General features: G+C 37.6%; 1 protein-coding gene across 12 annotated transcripts in view; it reads right to left on the reverse strand.

Annotated features, from left to right (window-relative positions):
* Positions 1 to 18,962, reverse strand: part of ATP13A3 (ATPase 13A3) — an 83,128-nt gene that overhangs the window by 58,133 nt on the left and 6,033 nt on the right. For 10 of the 12 annotated variants that reach the window (XR_010155900.1, XR_010155899.1, XM_063807440.1 and 7 more), the window contains one exon: positions 417 to 514. Coding sequence is in view for 10 of the 12 variants with exons in the window: in XM_063807440.1 (XP_063663510.1) it covers positions 417 to 467 (51 nt within the window). In the remaining 2 variants the exon portion in view is untranslated. Of the gene's footprint in view, positions 1 to 416; positions 515 to 6,153; positions 6,656 to 18,962 lie in introns of those variants that run through there. The other 2 variants (XM_016942524.4, XM_016942521.4) reach the window with 2 other exon arrangements.

An 18,962-nucleotide genomic window follows, 5' to 3' on the forward strand; every position in this document is an offset into this window, starting at 1 on the left:
CTTCACCCGACATCTTTCTGGCTCCCCCCAACAAAAAGTAGAGAAGTTGAAGTTGGCTTTTTTTATTAAGCTGATTTTAGAAAATTTTTGTAAGTCAAAATTAGAAATCTTTATTTGGGATTGTATTTAAATCTTTTATTTAGGATTATATTAGCCAATGTTACCTCTTAAATCACCAAATGCAAAAACATACTTCTTCTAAGTTTTAACAGACCACAAGTAAAAAAAGAATTATACTAAAAGCAACTAACAGACATATTACACAATCCCAATTCAAAAGCACAGGATGAAGAAAGAAGCCCATTGAGTTAGCTGCTGCTGCCACTGTTGTTAATTGCCTTTTTCTAGTCCCTAAAATAATAAATTGCAGAGATAAAGTCTTCATACATCACAAGTAAATTAGAACAGCTGGTTACCATTTCATCTTCTTGACCCTGATTGATGATCTTCCTTTCTTCCTTGTCCATACCTACAGTGGTTTAAAGGTCTAGTGCTTCAAAACAATGGAAGATCACTGAGGGAAGAAAGGGAACAAATGTTAGTGAATTATTTTATATCTTGGTAGACGATACAACTTCATTCTATCAACTGTCTATTATACAAGGGGTCCCCAACCCCTGGGTCACGGACCTGTTAGGAACAGGGCCACACAGTAGGAGGTGAGTGACAGGCAAGCAAGCATTACTGCCCCAGCTCTACCTCCCATCAGATCAACAGAGGCATTAGATTCTCATAGGAGCACAAACCCTACTGTGAACTGCCTGTGCAAGGGATCTAGGGTGCGTGCTCCTTATGAGAATCTAATGCCTGATGATCTGAGACGGAACAGTTTCATCCCGAAACCATCCCTCCCCACCCGTAACTGTCTTCCATGAAACCAGTCCCTGGTGCCAAAAAGGTTGGGGACCACTGTTTTATACCATCGAAGTGTTCTTTTAATATTTAATAAGATTTTGTTTAAATTTGAATTCTTCCAAAGCAGTGATGTATTCATCACTTGCTCATGGGATGTATCAAACTTTAGATGACACTTAAGTAGTTTCTAAAGTGCTAGCTGGTTCTAATGACATTTTCAATGGGATACCAGTGCTTGAATCTGTATTACTTAACTACCACAAAACATGGCATATTTCATTAATTCATTTAGACTAGCAACTACTGTGATACAGGACAATTTATATTGAGAGGAACTACAAACAGAGTCTTCCTTTTTCATTCCACAGATTCAGAAGTAGTCTAGTTTAACCATCTTGAGCTAAAAGTACTTCACACAACTCAAAATTATTCACTGTAGCATAGTAAAGAGCTATGGCACTAGCAATGAAACCAACCCAAAAACTTCTCAGAGATTATTAATCATCCAATAAATATTTACTAAGCACCAATTACATAAATGGCAATCCCTGGCCAAAAGTCAATCGCTATGGCAGGTTTACTCCTACTGGAGAGCACTCAGCTGACTCCAGCATTCGATTCCAAGTCCACTGGGCAACCTTCTGATTGTTCCTGACTACCTACAAAACTTGTCCAGGGAAAAAATTCATTGAGTCCACTGACATATTTTTCCTTTTTTTTTTTTTTTTGTATTTCAAATATTAAACATTCAGCTACACACTAAAGAAATTTGCAAGATGTAAAACGATGCCAGTTTTCTAACTTTTTGTTTTTTTAGAAAATATCTTCCAAAAATGTTACTTAAAATATAATTTTATTTTTGTAATAAATATTTGAAATATCAGTTTTAATTCATATATGGTATCAATAGCTATAGTCCACATAAATAAAAGGTCTTTAGCATCCACAAAAATTTTCAAGAAGGTAAGTGGGTTTCAGCCCCCCGAGTGTGATAACCACTGCTTTACATGAGGCTGATCTCACAGTAGGACTATTACTGCCTTCGTTTCAGATCCCATACCTCTACTCATCTACCTAGTGCACAGCGGGCTTGACACACGCTAGGCACTCAAAAATGCTTACTGAATAAATGACCTGATTTAAAAAATGTGCACTAAGTAACAATACCTATTTATTTTAAGATGATATAAATTAACAGCCAAGTAAAAACCAAATGCAGAATTTTAAAGTAATCCCATACATAAAGATTGTTGAAACTTCTTGGTGTTCTATCATAAAGCAACCAATAAGAGGGGTCTATCTGCCGAGCGTGGTGGCTCACGCCTGTAATCCCAGCGCTCTGGGAGGCCAAGGCAGGCAGATCACCTGAGGTCAGGAGTTCAAGACCAGCCTGGCCAACATGGTGAAAAACCCCATCTTTACAAAAATACAAAAATTAGCCGGGCATGATGGCGGGTGCCTGTAATCCCAGCTACTCAGGAGGCTGAGGTGAGAGAATTGCTTGAACCCAGGAGGCAGAGGTTGTAGTAAGCTGAGATCACCTCACTGCACTCCAGCCTGGGCGACAGAGAAAGACTCCATCTCAAAAAAGAGAGGGGTCTGTCTGTACAGTTACTTACGTCGTTTTAATAATTTCACTCCTAACTACGACATTCTTATCAAATATGTGAATACATAAACATTGGTGCAAAAATAAATAACCAGTAAGATACTGAACTCAGTGCCATTGTGGAAAAGGAGAAACCTTACACACTATCGGGTCCGACTTCCTCTAAACAAGCCGTATGACCATACAAAACCTTTTGGGCATGGTAACAAGATCTTCTCCACCTAGGGCAGTGTAATGCTCCTAGAGCATATTACCAGAGTTATTCCACCATAATAATGTTCCATAAAATCAAAGCACTTTTGGGTGGCAGTTATTTTCAAGGGCTGTGCCTGCTACTATAGACTATGGTGAGAATAAGCCCAACCTCTTTCCCTGTAGAGAAGATCGGCTATCATCACCTGAATGTGTAAAGTAATAACACCGTACAGGCCTACTATCAAAGGATAAACCAAAGACCTTTTGCTCTGACACTGTCCCTGCTAAAGAATACTAGTCTGAGGTTCTTAACCTTTAGCCTGTGATTCTTCCTTAAGGGCTCAAAAATGAACCTTGTAGTCATCACTCAGTAGTCACCGGGGTCTGTTTTGGTTTGGGTTTGTTAGTTTTCTTTAAATAGAGACAGGGTCTCACTATGTTGCCCAGGCTGGTTTAGAACTCCTGGGCTCAGGCAATCCTCCCACCTCAGCCTCCCAAAATGCTGAGACTGCAGGAATGAGCCACCACACCCCATGGGGTCATCTTTGATAACCAATTCTGATCTCCAGTTCCAATCACCACCACCTAAAATATGCTTCCTCAGGGAAGGATTACTTCACATTCTCATATGGAGACTTCTGCTTCCAACCAAGTTGAGACAAAAGGGATCATATTTGCCCTTCTGCCCTAAAGCAACAACAAAATACATAATGGTTTTCAAGGAACTGGACATCAGGCAATGAAGAAAACTGATAATTGAGAGATTAAAAAAACAAACTAGGTAAGCCCTACAACTGTCCCAGTTTACTGACGGAAAACACTTTACAGGTCACAAAAAAAGGGAGGACAGGGAACTCAGAGGGAGCCCAGCAGTTTCCCTGAGTTTGGGAGATGAAACTGGAAGTCTGGGGAAGCACCAAAGCAATGAGGTTTGCTGGTCAGATCACCAGAAGAGAGTCTGACCCACTAAGAACACGACTGACCTGCAAGATGGACTCCCTCAAGCCTTCAGCTGCGTACCGCTCAGCACTTGTGTGTGAAGAAACTACCGAAGGCCAGGGAAAGAACCACCCAAAATGATTAAGGGAATTAAACCACCAGGGCTCACAAAAGGCTGGGAATCGTACCCATTTTTACCAACCACAGTGGAAAACCCCATTAGCCACAAGGAATCAGGAAGGGTATTCGGGTTTTTGCTTTAGTTAGTGGGATAAAATTTGCCTCAAACAAAAACTGCTCTGGTACTGCCTAACAAAGCTTAAACATAAGACCTGAAATAATACAACTGTTTTCAAGTAAATAAATCTAGGCGCAGGCTCACGTTTGTAATCCCAGCTCTTTGGGAGGCTGGTGCGGGCAGATCACCTGAGGCCAAAAGTTCAAGACCAGCCTGGCCAACATGGTGAAACCCCATCTCTACTAAAAACACACACACACACACACAAATTAGCCAGGGGTGGTGGTGCATGCCTGTAGTCCCAGCTACTCAGGAGGGTGAGGCAGGAGAATCGCTTGAATCCCAGAGGCGGAAGCTACAGTGAGCCAAGATCGCGCAACTGCACTCCAGCCTAGGCAACACAGTGAGGCTCCACCTCAAAAAAAAAAAAATTATAAACTTTTAAAACACCAATGGGTCAAAGTCGTCAAAGTGGAAAATACAAAGTATTCTGAACTGAATAAAAATGACATATTGAAATGTGTAACATGCCACTAAAACAGTACTTAGAAAAAAATTTATAGCACTAAATTCCAGTATCTGAGAGAAGAAAGGTCATGACCTCAGCTTCCACCTTAAGAAAAGCAGAGAAAGAATAGCAAATTACTCCCAGAGTAACCGCTATAGGGAAATAAAATTCAGAGAAAAAAATCAATGAAATAAAAAAACAGAAAGAGGAAACGTCACTGAAACCAAAAAGGCTGGTTCTTTGAAATCCATAAAATTGTTAACTGCTACCTCGACTCATCAAAATGAAAGAAAACGGGGAGGAGAGATGCAAATTACCAGTATCAGTAATAAGCAGATATACCACAAAAGATTCTGCAAGTATCAGAAGACTAATCAAGGAACTTAATAAGCAACTTGACACTGATACACCAACTTTTTTGTAGGTTTAAAGTTACTTCAAAATTAAAATTTTTTAAATTAAAAAACCCATCTTTATTGACCAGGGGATGGCCATGAGTTTGATAACTGCTAAAGCAAAGTTAAAAGCTGAGTGAATGGATACATGAGAGTCCATTATACTAGTCTTTCTACTTTTTAATGTGTAGAAATTGTTGATAATAGAAAAGGTTTTCAAAAAATTAAAAATTAAACAGCTGGGTGCAGTGGTGCATGCCTATAGTCTCAGCTACTCAGGAGGCTGAAATGAGAGAACCACTTGAGCCCAAAAGTTTGAGTCCAGCCTGGGCAGAACAGTGAGACTCCATCGCTTAAAAATAAAAAATTTAAAAATTAATTCCCACCCATCTGAAGCTTTTAGATAGAAGAAAACTTTCAGAAGACATTTATTTCTGGCACAGAGGGCCACGAATATTAAGGACTCTGCCTCTAGGGCACTGACTCAAAAGTCCACTGACTCAATCTACTATGTGCCAGGTATTATCCATGAACTCAATTCACCAAACCTCTGTTGGTTTTTGAATCTTACTCTTCTTCACCCTTGTCTTTTATCAATTTCCCACAAACCTATAGACTTCCCACTCCTGTAAATCCAAATTTTTCAATGTAGAATGTATGTATAAATACATGAATAAGCATGTTTTATAACTTTAGAAAGGAACTGCCATTAAAATCCAATGTTTTCATTAAGCCCATGTACTTTTAACTATTTAAAACTTTTTCTCCAAGTATCTATAGAAGGAGTTCATTCACCTTAGTTCAGCATAATAATATTTTTCACTTCATCTTCTACAGTTAGACCACACAAAGAACTCTTCCAATTAATTATTTTTAAATGAGCTTATTATAGGTAGTTCACTGCCTATAGCAATCTATTTTCATACTTTTCAAAATACAATTTTTTAACCATATTACACCATTCCTCTTTTTATGAGTGTAATTTCTCTAAAATGTAGTTGTTTTTTAAAGCAAATTAAGTCTTAGCAAATTTTACCAAAGTGCTAAAAATAAACAATTCAAATAAAAAGTTGCTCTAAAAACCTCCAATTAATTATTCACTTTGAATATATTATACACCTCAAAGGAAATTACCCAAGAATTCACTTTTCACATAAACTTTTAGTCAACTCCAATGTGACAACTCCAACAGCTCTTACATTTAGAACATATGTATGTTAAAAACATATTTAAATTTTAAATGTACATAAGTAAAAGCCCTGATTATTTCAATGACTGAGAGGATAAAAAACCACATAAACATATTTAAAATACACTGCTTATCAAGATAAAAATACATATTAAATACAATTCTACTATATATCTAATCAGACATTTGAAGCATTAATACCAAATTGATAAACCCATTACTTACAGAAGTATAACTTTTCCGGACTGCTGGAGCACACGTTTTTTAACCAAGTCAAATTCGATATCAGAGAAAACAAATTGAAGAAATTTTTCTTACCAATAGCACTATATCATCATTCTTCCCAATTCCTGATATTTGCACAGCTTTCAAAAGCTGGCTTTTAATAATAAAAATAAAACTAAGCATAAAAATTTGGAATTTTATGCCAAATATTTCTGTTTCGGTTCTGTCTGAACTGCTTTCAAAATGATTAAGGTATTAAAATTCAGAATTTTGTAATTCACCAATTTTTAGTAAGTTTTCAGAAGATGTGCCCTTCTGCCATCTGTCACTCGTAGAGCTCCTATTATTTGAATAAATCCTAGCTAGTTGGCTCACCGAAGTTCCAATTCCACAGTGCATGCCTGAGTCTTGATGTTATCTAAATAGCAAGGAGCTTATAGGCTATTGTGCTTAACCAAACCCTTCCTTGAATTTATAATAAACTTGATTTGCTGTGTGAGTTGAAAAAAAAAAAAAAAACAGTATGAGACAAAGTGAAGCTACTGGGAAAAAAAACTCACTAAATTAAATATGCTAATTTTTGAAAGTTTACTTATTTTTTCACATTATGTAATTACTACGAACAATTAAAGTATACTATTTATCCTATACCATGCTAAAAGTTAGTCAGATTTCTTTCCTTAAAACAAGATCAGTTGTTTTCAGACACAGAAATCTCCAAACCTCAAAGACATCTTTGCTTCAAACCTGAGTTTCTCAAGAGCTGTAACAATATTATAATAGTGAGTGTGGAGAGTGTTGAATTTTTTTAAGGATAGTCTATGTACATGCCTACAATTCCAAAGTAGGTAATTTCACGAAGTGATTTAAATAATGACCTGTAATCAAGTAAAAGTTCAAGCAAAGCAATTTTGAATAATACATTTTTAATTTAATTTTTTCCTTCAGTCAGTATTTGACATCTTCAGCAGTACTGAAGTAAAAAACTAAAATTAAAAATGCATTATTCACCGAGGCGGGTGGAATGCCTGAGGTCAGGAGTTTGAGACCAGCGTGGTCAGCATGGTGAAACCCCATCTCTACTAAAAATACAAAAATGAGCCGGGCAAGGTAGCATGCGCCTGTAATCCTGGCTACTTAGGAGGCTGAGGCAGGAGAATCGTTTGAATCTGGAGGTGGAGGTTGCAGTAAGCCAAGACTGCGCCACTGCACTCCAGCCAGCATGACAGAGCAAGACTCCATCACACACAGACACCAAAAAAAAAAGCGTATCATTCAAAATTCACAGCTGGGTGCAGTGGCTCACGCCTATAATCCCAGCACTTTGAGAGGCCAAGGCAGGAGGATCACATGAGGCCAGGAGTTCAAGACCAGTCCAGCCAACATGGTGAAACCCCATCTCTACTAAAAATACAAAAATTAGGCAGGTGCGGTGGTGCACATCTGTAATCCCAGTTACTAGGGAGAGGCTGAGGCAGGAGAATTGCTTGAACCCAGGAGGCGGAGGGTTGCAATGAGCAGAGATCACACCACTGCACTCCGGCTTGGGAACAGAGTGAGACTCTGTCTCAAAAAAGAAAAAAAAACTCACAAAAATAAATAAGTATAAAAGAAATTCAAGTAACTGAATTTCTCAATGGTGTTTAAGTTTATAACATATATAATTCTGGAGTTTTAAAAATTAAAACTTCACTGAGATTTCTGTGACACCTTGTATTGTTGAATGAGAGAAGGAATTATCCCGCTTTGTTTTGCAGCCCTAGATTTTTTTTCTGAGAATTACACATACCTACCAATGTTAAATAAAGATTTGATAAACCCATCTTTAAAGACCACACAAGCCAAGAGTGCTTTAATGATCTTGAAATATAAACAGCACAGCTAGCATTCTAAATATTATTTTATTCTCAAACTTGTAAAATTTACAGTAACTGAGAAGATAACCTTGTACAGTTCAAAATCAGTTCTACTTTTTGCTGTTGAAATAAAATATGCCCCAATACGTTCAAAGCCTTAACTTTAGTCACTGAACAATTTCAATTTTAATACCTATACAAATATATACAAAAAGAATTTTTTAAAAATCAGAATCATCCAACTGTAATAACCAAATTGTGACAATTCTTTATGAGGGCAAAACTTAAAACTTCAAGTCAGCTCCTAAAAATAAGAATGACATAATATAATTTAATGAATACATGGAAATTTTACAAGGATACCAGCTAAATTTTAACAAAGCCCTACTCAATACCCACTTTATCACTTCCCATCTTGGACTTTCTCTTATAATATGCTTTTGTTTCTGTGTTTAGGCTTAAGGAAGACCATTGTATCCAATATACACCAAACCAAGACTGTATTTACATTTGTAAAGTGGAGTCTTTGTATAATTATACTTTTTTGTATGTTACAAAACAATGTGATAGCTATAACAAAATAAGCTATAATTAGGAAAGATAACATAATTACCTGTATTAGGATCAATATGAAGAAGAGTTTAGCCTACACTATACCATTAATTCTTGCATAGGTACTTTATCGCTTTTATCATATACGCTATTTAAAAAACAAAATCAACCCTTTTATTCAGAGAAATCCTACAGAGTTTTGTCTAATTGTATAGCACTTGGCAAAAAGGGGGATGTTACCTTTGGACTGACAAATGATACGTGCATTTTACTCTCTCTTTATAAGAAAAATAAAATGTGCAAAATATCATTTATATGCAATGTAATAAAACAGTTTGCATTCTCAAAATGTCCACTTACGTCACTGAGAGATTTTCTATTTCAATTATTCAAGCTACTCTGTTCTTAAAACTTTCATACTTTCCCCTAAATTGTTAAAAAGTAAGTAACTTTTTAAAATTCCACATTCAAGGTTAAGAATTTTAAGACTCTTATGATTGCTAGATAGATTTCAAAACATTACTACTATCTACGATGAAAAATGCTGCGGCAGGCAACAGGAAACAGTGATAAGTCCCAGACTGAATATTCGAAACTGGCAGAAGTAAAATGGCTTAGAGAGAAAACTGGCACCTACTCCTGAGATAATCAAAAAGGCGAATACATCAATAAATTGGTGACAATGGCTACCTCTGGGCTGGGTGGGAGTGAGGAAGAGACATTAGTGCCTTTTGAATGCCTTCCAGAAGGAAGACTGAATAGTTGATTGAATATATGCCTAAACTTCTAATTCTACAATGCATGGCCAACCCTGAGTTCCAAACTTGTAGGAACCTTTGAAGCACGTCATGGTGCTCTATCAGACCATTCTCTTTGCCTGCATCTTACCCCAGGCAAGAGAAAGTTGTCATTCTGAAAGCTCCTTTAACAAGTATACTTCTATTAATTAGATTTATTTCTATCTCCTCTACATTTTGGCCCAGCTGAAAAAGCATGTGCCTATAATACAGCGTTAAGTAGCAGCAAATTCTAAAAAAAAAGAAAAAAAAAAAAAGAAAAGAAAAGAAAAAGAAAATTTGAGACAGCATCTTGCTCTGTCTCCCAGGCTGGAATGCAGTGGCACAATCTTAGCTCACTGCAACCTCTGCCTTCCGGGTTCAAGCAATTCTCTTGCCTCAGCCTCCTGAGTAGCTGGGACCACAGGTGTGTACCATCACGCCCAGCAAATTTGTTGTGCTTTTATAGAGATGGGGTTTCACTATATTGCCCAGGATGGTCTCAAACTCCTGGACTCAAGCAATCTGCCCACCTCAGCCTCCCAAAGTGCCGGGATTACAGGCGTGAGTTACCACGCCCAGCCCTAAATTATTTTTATCAAACTAATTCATCTAAGTATTAAGTGTGCATCTTATGCCAGGTTCTTTACTACATTACAACAGTAGGATTTACAACTTCATCCCCAAAACAAACAAACATAAATGAAAAGAGCACAAGAGTCAACTTTAGATTCAGTGGCTGGCTTTGTCGAGCAACAGTGTAGTGGCCTTCAGGTGGCTGGAGGTGACTAGCAATTTGCAGTATCTTTGACTTCACTTAACAACAAAATGCAAATCTTTGTGAAGACCCTGACCTTCAGCCTGGAGAAGGAGCCCAGTGACACCACTGAGAATGTAAAGGCCAAGATTCAGAGTAAAAAAGTATGTCCCCTGACCAGAAGAGGCTCATTTCTGCAGGCAACCAGCTGATTGCTGCAGGCAACCAACACTCTTTCTGATTACAACATCCAGAGTCAACCCTGCACCTCGACGCCATCTGAGGAATGGCTGTCAGTTCTTCAGTCTCCTTTTCGCAGTGCCCAATGACGGCATTAACTCTGCACCGTAGCCATTTGCCCCAATTTAAATTTAGAAATGACCGGTTTCAGTAGTAGCTGAACCTGTTCAAAATGTTAATAAAAGTTTTGTTGCACAGTAGCCAAAAAAAAAAAAAACACAGTCAACCTTAACTTTTCCTTAAATAACAATTAATTCAACATGAACTATGATGCAAGTTCCTTCACGCTGGTCTCAACTTCTTCTCCACTAAAATAAGGGAGATACAATAATTTCTACAATATCAACCAAAAAGGTTTTGAGCTACACAAGCATAGCCTTTGTACATGGCCTGCTGGTACACTCTTTCACCACTAGGGGATGTTCCAACATTAGTAACGAAAAAAGGCTGAGTTACAACAAGACTTAATAAATAGAACTGCTGCAGTTATCTGAAGTGATCAAGAATGATTAAAGATGAGAAATTATCTCAAAGAACTAAAAAGAGAACTACTATTCGACCAAGCAATCCCATTACTAGGTATATATCCAAAGGAAAATAAATCGTTCTACAAAAAAGACACATGCACTCATATGTTCATCACAGCACTATTCACAATAGCAAAGACATGGAATCAACCTAGGTGTCCACCAACAGTGGATTGCATAAAGAAAATGTGGCACACATACACTATGGAATACTATGCAGCCATAAAAAATAATAAAATTATGTCTTTTACAGTAACACGGATGCAGCTGGAGGCCATTATTTTAGCATTCGAATTAATGCAGAAACAGAAAACCAAATACTATATGTTCTCACTTGTAAGTGGGATCTAAACATTGGATATACATGGACATAAAGATGGGGAACAATGGACACTGGCGATGACTAGATGAAGGAAAGGGTGGGGCAAGGGTACCTATTGGGTACTCTGCTTACTACCTGGTTGATGGGATTAATCATACCCCAAATCTTAGCATCACACAATATGATCCATGTAACAAACCTGCACAGGTATTCCCTGAATCTAAAATAAAAGTTGAAATTTTAATGAGAAATTATATATTTTAGTACCAGTGGAGATCGTGACATGGAAAGCAGAATTGCCTTTTTAAAAGATGCCCTGCGTTCATGTGTCTCAACAAAAAATTAATGTACGCAATAAAACACAAAACAAATGATAATGGGGCGGAGAGAGACAGCTATATTAATACTCCCTGTACATTCTAGTCTGAAAGTAGAATTTAGGAATCTTGCAAAGTTGTAAAGCAAGGCAGAGAACAATAACAAAGAGCAAATGAACCTATTACAGAACAAGACGATGTATTTAAAGTATAAAATTATATGGTAAGACATTATTTGCCCATTAAATTGGTGAAAAAAAAAAAAAAAAAAACCTGACAAGGAGCAACCTTATATATTGGTCTTAGGAGTGAATCTGTCCTACCTTTTTAAAAAACCAATTGACAAGATACTTAAATTTTGTCTACGGCCATACCACCTTGAACGTGCCAATCTCATCTGATCTCAGAAGATATTTAAATTTAAAACCTATACACTTTGATCCAACAATCCCAGTTTTTAAAATCTATGACAAATACATATATAGGTACATAGGAACAAAACATGTATATTGCAGCACTGTTCGCAGCAGGGGGAAAAACCTAGAACCCACCTGAACGTCCATCAATAGAAGAATAGATGAATAATTTATGGAATTAAGGAGAATGAGTTAAATCTATGTGTAGAGACCAAGATAGAGCTATGTAATATATAAAAACAGGAAAAAAGGAATATGTCTAATACACTATTTTTATAGCAACCAAATAACTCTGTGGATATGTGTTTTTAAAAGACCAAACAGAAAGGTGTAAGATACACACCAAACTGTTAACATCATCTTGTATTGCAAGGCAGAGGCTACCATTAACGGTTTCTTCAAATTCCTCTGCATCTTTAGATTTATGAAGTAGAGTATAAAAGTTTTGTGCTTTCTTTCCTTTGGGGGGTGACAGTGGGTATTTAAAAGCAAAAACACCTAGTTAGAACAAATAAAAGAGTTTTTCGGGTTTTTTTAAGAGATGGGGTCTCACTCTGTCACCCAGGCTGGAAGACAGTGGCACCGTCACAGCTGACCACAACCTCAACTCCTGAGCTCAAGGGATGCTCCCTTGAGCAGGAAGGGGCTGCAGGCCTGAGCCACCACACCTAACTAATTCCCCCAATTCCCCCATAAAGATGAGGTCTCTTCATCTTGCCAGGCTGGTCTCAAACACCTGGGCTCAAGGGATCCTCCCACCTTGGCCTCCCAAGCAGCTGGAAATAGGAGTATGTTAAAATAAGCAGAAAAGAAATCGTGTGGCATGGGCACTTAATATAATAGAAATTGACAAATCAAGAGTTTCAATAACAGCTTGTGTAAACAAACCAAATGATAAATAAGCCTAATTCCCCCAAACTAAAAATTATACTTTGTAGTTCAGAGTTAAGGTAAAGTTTTTGTTGAGTAATATGTAAATTAATGTCTTCCATTATAATGCAAATTAACAACTATTCATTTGAAACTGTAATGCTATTAATAAACATCTCAAATAACTGCTGACATTTCAGTCATCAAATTAAAGATGGTCTCTGAAATTTAAACATTCATGAATTCTCATTTGACCATAGCTAAAATCAAGACACTGCTTACATACAACCTTACAGCTGCTGCCGGCAAGTGGCTGCTGTGATGCGGTGCTCACTGCACACTCACGCTTCACACTGGCCACGCCGCTCAGACTATGGCCATGCCAGCTAAGTAACGTGCACTGTTGCTAAGACTATGTTGAGTTTAAATTACTAATTAAAGTATTCAAAAAGATTACACTGTAGTTGCATAATACAACAAAAAGTAACGTTCTGCATAGAAAGATACTGAAATAGTGCAGCACGGTGGAGAGGAAAAGCTAGGATGAGAAAAAGGGGAGGCTAGGGAATAATACAGGAATAGGGAAGAGTAGAGAAGAAAAAAAGAAGAGTGGAAGAAAATTTTCCAGAGGTTATACTTCCAAGTCTTCGGTGTGTTCAAAACATATAAACCTCAGAAATGTTTGTTTTTTCTTACTGATAGCAAACCTAAAAATAATTTTTTTCATTACTTCTGTATGGTTCACTTCAGAATTACTGTACAATTTGAAACAAAGCAAAATTAGTTTTCCTCATGATCTACATACACTACAGAATGATTCATATTTCACTCTTCCAGATTCTGATTTGAAAATCCCACCACAAAGAGCACAAAATCACTAGGAAGCTATTCTGTACAAAAAGTAAAATCCTGCAAATGTATAAATGTAACTCATAGGTACTTGGGTCAACTTTAAGTTACATGAATTTGGGTTTTTCTACTTGAGTCCTTTGTCTAATCTGAAACCTACCCATGCTAACCCAGCATAGACAATACAAAGGCCGTAACATTTACATTCAACAAATATTTCAAAAATACAGTAATATAAGTTGCTATTGAAGAAGTTAATCACCTTATTCACGGCACAACCATCATAAAAATGTTAACTTTCTAACCTCCTATGATTGTCCTGTATGCCACTATCCAGGATTTTAAAAAAACCACATACACACACACACGCACACACACACCCCCCACAATCAATGTATTTAGGCACTACAACAACCACAATAGTGACGCCTGTATGGGAATATTTAGTTTACACAACACTTTGATGGGCATTATCTACTCTTACTTACCAGAATACTGCCTTTCAAAACCAGGAAAAAATCATCTTCACTTAACCAAGATTAGTATTTTTCATTTTCACCAGAAAGTCAAGCATGGGGTGACTTTACATCAAAAAGCCTTACCAACAAATTTAAGGAATGACACGTAGGCAGCACCATCTTTCAAGGAACAAAATTCATTTAAAAACCAATTCTTACTCCACATGTACTTGAAATACATTTCTCCATAAGGAAAATAGTGTCTAGATTCCTAAGATAGCCCACAAATGCCCATTTTACCTCTTACAACTCTGCTGAGCTGCAGTTCACATTACACTAGCCTGGGTTGCTGGGCAGGTAGCCAGGTTACCAAGCCTCCATTTCCTCTGCCCACTTCTTAATTATTAATATTCCTCAGGCTCTTCTCTTTGTAACAATCTCATCAGGGGTGGCACTACTGGACCATCACGATGGCAACTACCAATTCACATTTTCAGCACTGATTTCTCATGGGCTTCAGACCCACAGATTCAACTACATGTTTGCAGACAGCTAACACTCAATAGGTTCATTTTCTTTTTCTTCCAAAAAATCTGCCCCACCACGCAGCCACCACCAATTCCCCCTACTCCTTTAATGAGTATGAGTTGCCTAAAAAGCCAAGGCAGGAATTTAGAAGTCACCTTCGAACTCTTCCTATCTCACACCTATATCCAACCGGCCACTCATCTTATGACTACCCTTCTCAAATCCACCTCACCATGCCTATCTCCATCAGCTTTGCCTTGATTCAGGTCCTGAGCCCTCGTCTCCCTCATTCAAGTCTGTATGCAGCCAGATATGACCATTTCTCTCTCCACATAAAATTTCAGTAGCTTCCCACTGTCTGTAGTAGCAATTCCCAAACTGGTAAAAGAGTACCTTCAAAGTAAGTTGTTGTTGTTGTTTTTTTCAAAACAATTAAATTGAACTAGATAAAATAATATTAAGCAGGCCTCTCACTAGCAAAGTTTTGGAGTCTTACAACGCACAACATGATGTATTTCCCTGCCATGAGGAACTGGGGCGGAAGGGAGCCTCAACTGGGTTCCAAGGTCAAAGTCAAAACTGATTGCAAGACATGTAAGATCCTACAGACTCTGGCCCCGCCTAGTTGTCAACACCATCTGCCATTCATCAGTGGTTATCACTCGTCCCTTACAAACCTTACATGTCATTCATTTAGAACACAATCTGTAGTTCTTCAAAGAGCCCTACTGTTCCCTGACTCCACTTCTTTATATAGAATATTCCTTCTGCCAAGAATGCCCTTCTCTTAGTCTGGCTACAGAGCTCCTACTTGCTCTTCCAGGACCAGCTCAAGCTACTAAGCTTTGATCGTCCCTTCCATCTCCCAGCAGAGCACTGCCCCCACCTTTCTCCCACCTCTGCAGGTATCAGAGCACTTTTCCAACAACGCTGAACTTACAGACTAAAAACCTTAAAGGCTGGGAACCAGGCAAGCATCCAGCAGTGCAGCTGAATAAAGGAGACAGGGCAAGACTGGGTGAAGAAGGGATGGAATCCCTCTTCTTTTTCCAGGCAAAATTTGACAACAAAGTAATTTTGTCTTTGGCATGCTCCTGCATCTCATCCCTATTCCCCTTTCCCAGCTCTCCCAATATCCTGTGTTCCCAGGTCCCTTAGCGACCTCATGGAACTCTACACAACCTCCACCACAGCACTATGTTCTTCAGATCAACCCTTCCTCTTCCTCTTAATCAGGATCCTTCTGTTCAGAAGTTAACACATAAATTAGTGACAGCTTCTCATAGCTGTTAACCTAAGATGAATCACTAAGAAACAAAATTTTAAAAGAAGTACGGAGAGGATATGGGGAGTGGACGCTCTATCGCACAGAAAGACTGGCCCAGAAGAGTCTAGGAGTCTCTTCCTGACTGGGCCCCCCAGAAGTGTTTCCACCTCACTTCATCCACTCCTACAGATTAGCTGCAGTGAGTGCTACAGGTAGAGACAGAGCTGGGGCAGACACTACCATCCTACAGATCATCCATTCTTCTTGGGTTGAATACCTCTGTGTATTTGTTTTAGTTTGAGACCACTTACGGTTAATTCTTCAGCAGACAGAAAGTTCTCACCAACATGTTCACCAATGAACTTAAAACAGTGTCTTCACTCTAGCCAAGCAGTTCCCTGAAATCTAACCCCAAACTACTGCTTGACTAGAAAAAGGTAAATTAAATCAGAAAACCAAGATGTTGTCAAGTATCCTAATTTTTCAAATAAATCTGTAAATATTAAATTAGCATTCTAGCAATAATCATTCTGGTTTATTGCCAATTTGATTTCATAAAAACTCATTTGTTAGAATGGTATTGCCTACCACGCGCCAACTAGTGGTCTAAATGCTGGAGGTTCCAAGATTAAATCTCTAACCTTAAGGAACCACATCTAGTAGGCTAGACAAACAAGTAAGCAAACAAATATCAAACAAGATGGTGACCAAGGGCACCAGGGAGAAAGAGAGGAGAACCAAGAACAGAAAAGACTTCAGAAAAGAACTCTCTCTTGATCTAAGACCAGAAGGATGTAAACTTGATCAAGCAAACAAGCAGTAAGAGGAAAAATGTTAGGGAGAAAATAGAGAGATGAAACCCAAGCAGGGGAACTGCTACATGCAGAGGTACTATAGTGAGAGACCCTGAAAAATGCCAGGAAAACAAGTTATTTAAACTGACCGGTGCACAGGGTGATAGCCTTTGAGGAATAATTACAAATGGAGGTTTAGAAGGATAGGACAGGATCAGATTATAAGGAAGGGTCTTGCTAGACATGATAAACAATACAGATTATCTTGTAGGTGATGGAGATTCTGAACTTTTGTCACCTGAAAGAGATCCTAGGCCAGGCCAAGGAGCCATATTCCTGAAGAATACAACGTGAATGGTATCCTCTGGACTTGTGCAATGCAACAGCACGGTGTTTACCTGCTGGACTGTGTATGTGTAAGAGAGAAGAACTCATTCATCGATGTCTCCCCAGCATCCAGCCCTGTGCTTGGCATGTACAGGAACTAAAACACTATTAAATAGTTAGAAGTACCAACACAGTCCTAAGGGCATAACCAAGAGGCCCTAACCAAGCCCCCTTCCTTGCTACCTATAAAATCACAACTCTTATACACTACAATAACTTATCATTGCCGCAACTATTAAGGGAACATGAAGAATGGTGAGTCACTATGGGCCGCACCAGAGATGAGAAAGGATTGGGGCGGGGGGTACTCTTTAAGATGCTTCTGAATCTGACTAAATTAATGAGCTTATTCTATTCTCTTCATCAAACACTGAACAGAAAACCATGGGTTAGCTTAAAATTATTCTTCAACTAACTCTAAGGCAGTGCTGACAATTATGAAAAGTACATTTTCATATCAAAAAGACCCATTAAATATTTCAATTAAGCGTGTGCTAGGTTAGTCTAGTCTTTCAAGTAAGTGCTACAGACAAAATTGTGTCATTTGCCTATTGTACTTTACATTTTACTTAATATACTAATCTACTTATTATAATTAGCATTAAATAGGTTTCTATCTTTTGTGCTTAGGAAAATTAGAAACATAAACATTAAAAAAAGGAGAAACAAGGAAACTACAGAAGAAAATTGTAAATGAGCTTAGAAAACTGGTGACTTAAGAAGCTAAGGCATGATCTAGAGATGAATGAAAAATCTTTGGTCTAAAAAAATAAAGTAAAATAAAATAAAATTTAAAAAAAAGAAAAATCTTTGGTCTATAAGGAACCAGTGACTAGGATTCCATGTTTAAAGAAATCTAAAGGTCACAAAATTGAAATATAATTCAAAGTCTTCTTTAAAAAAAAAGTAGAAATATTTGACTAATCAGAATTTTTAAATGAAAATAATGCATATAAAGTCCTATAAAATAAATACAATTACAGATAGTTTTAAATTTTATTAGGTGGTCAGAGACAGAGACATTGGGTAACAGTAACAAGATGGGAGAGAAAACAGACTGCAAACACACCAGAGACACAAAGAGAAAAACTAAAATATACATAAAATGTATATCGGAGATACATGAGGTTAACATCTTGAGCTTTTGAGGATGTTGCTACTAAAGATACAAAATCATAGATTGTTTTGGACATAAAAAGCCTGAATATAACATTATTGCCTGCTGTTCCAGTTAACAAAAAAACAAAGAGCAATCATCAGTCACACCCCACACACACATCTGACTTGTTTTGAATATCTTCAATGTTACTAAGTTAACAAATAATAAGTTACCCTTCACTCAGACTCTTATCCTTACAATTCTCTAAGGTACCCTTTATCACACCTCTATCTGGCAAATAAAAAAGCTCTCAGAGGTTCAGTGACTTACTTAACCCAGACTACAAGACTGGTATGTGACAGAGCTGTAATTCAAAATCACTATGGCTCTGAAGCCCACATTTTTATCCAATACACCATGCCCTCTCCCAGGACATAAGACTGTTAAGTTTTTAGCCACCATCATGTTTTTACATACTCATGTTTTCTTACTGTGCTATCCCCAGAGTAATATTTAAGTTCAGATACTTTAAATTTCATGGAATCCATTAATAATTTACATCGCTCTTTTAAAACAATGCAGATCTTGCTAGCAGTAAGGAATAAACTTATTCTTTAAAAAAACAAAACAAAAACACTCCAAGTAGTTGAGTATCCCCTCAGAATGATAGAAAGTACCAATAATCTCCTAATATTCTCAACTTTATTACCTAGCCTTTTAATTATACTAGATCTTTTTGTGGCATAACCTTAGGGAGATAGCAGATGTTCATAAATACCTAAGTTATTTCTCCA

This window comes from Pan troglodytes, chromosome 2 (assembly GCF_028858775.2).
Source record: "Pan troglodytes isolate AG18354 chromosome 2, NHGRI_mPanTro3-v2.0_pri, whole genome shotgun sequence".
NCBI lineage: Eukaryota > Metazoa > Chordata > Mammalia > Primates > Hominidae > Pan > Pan troglodytes.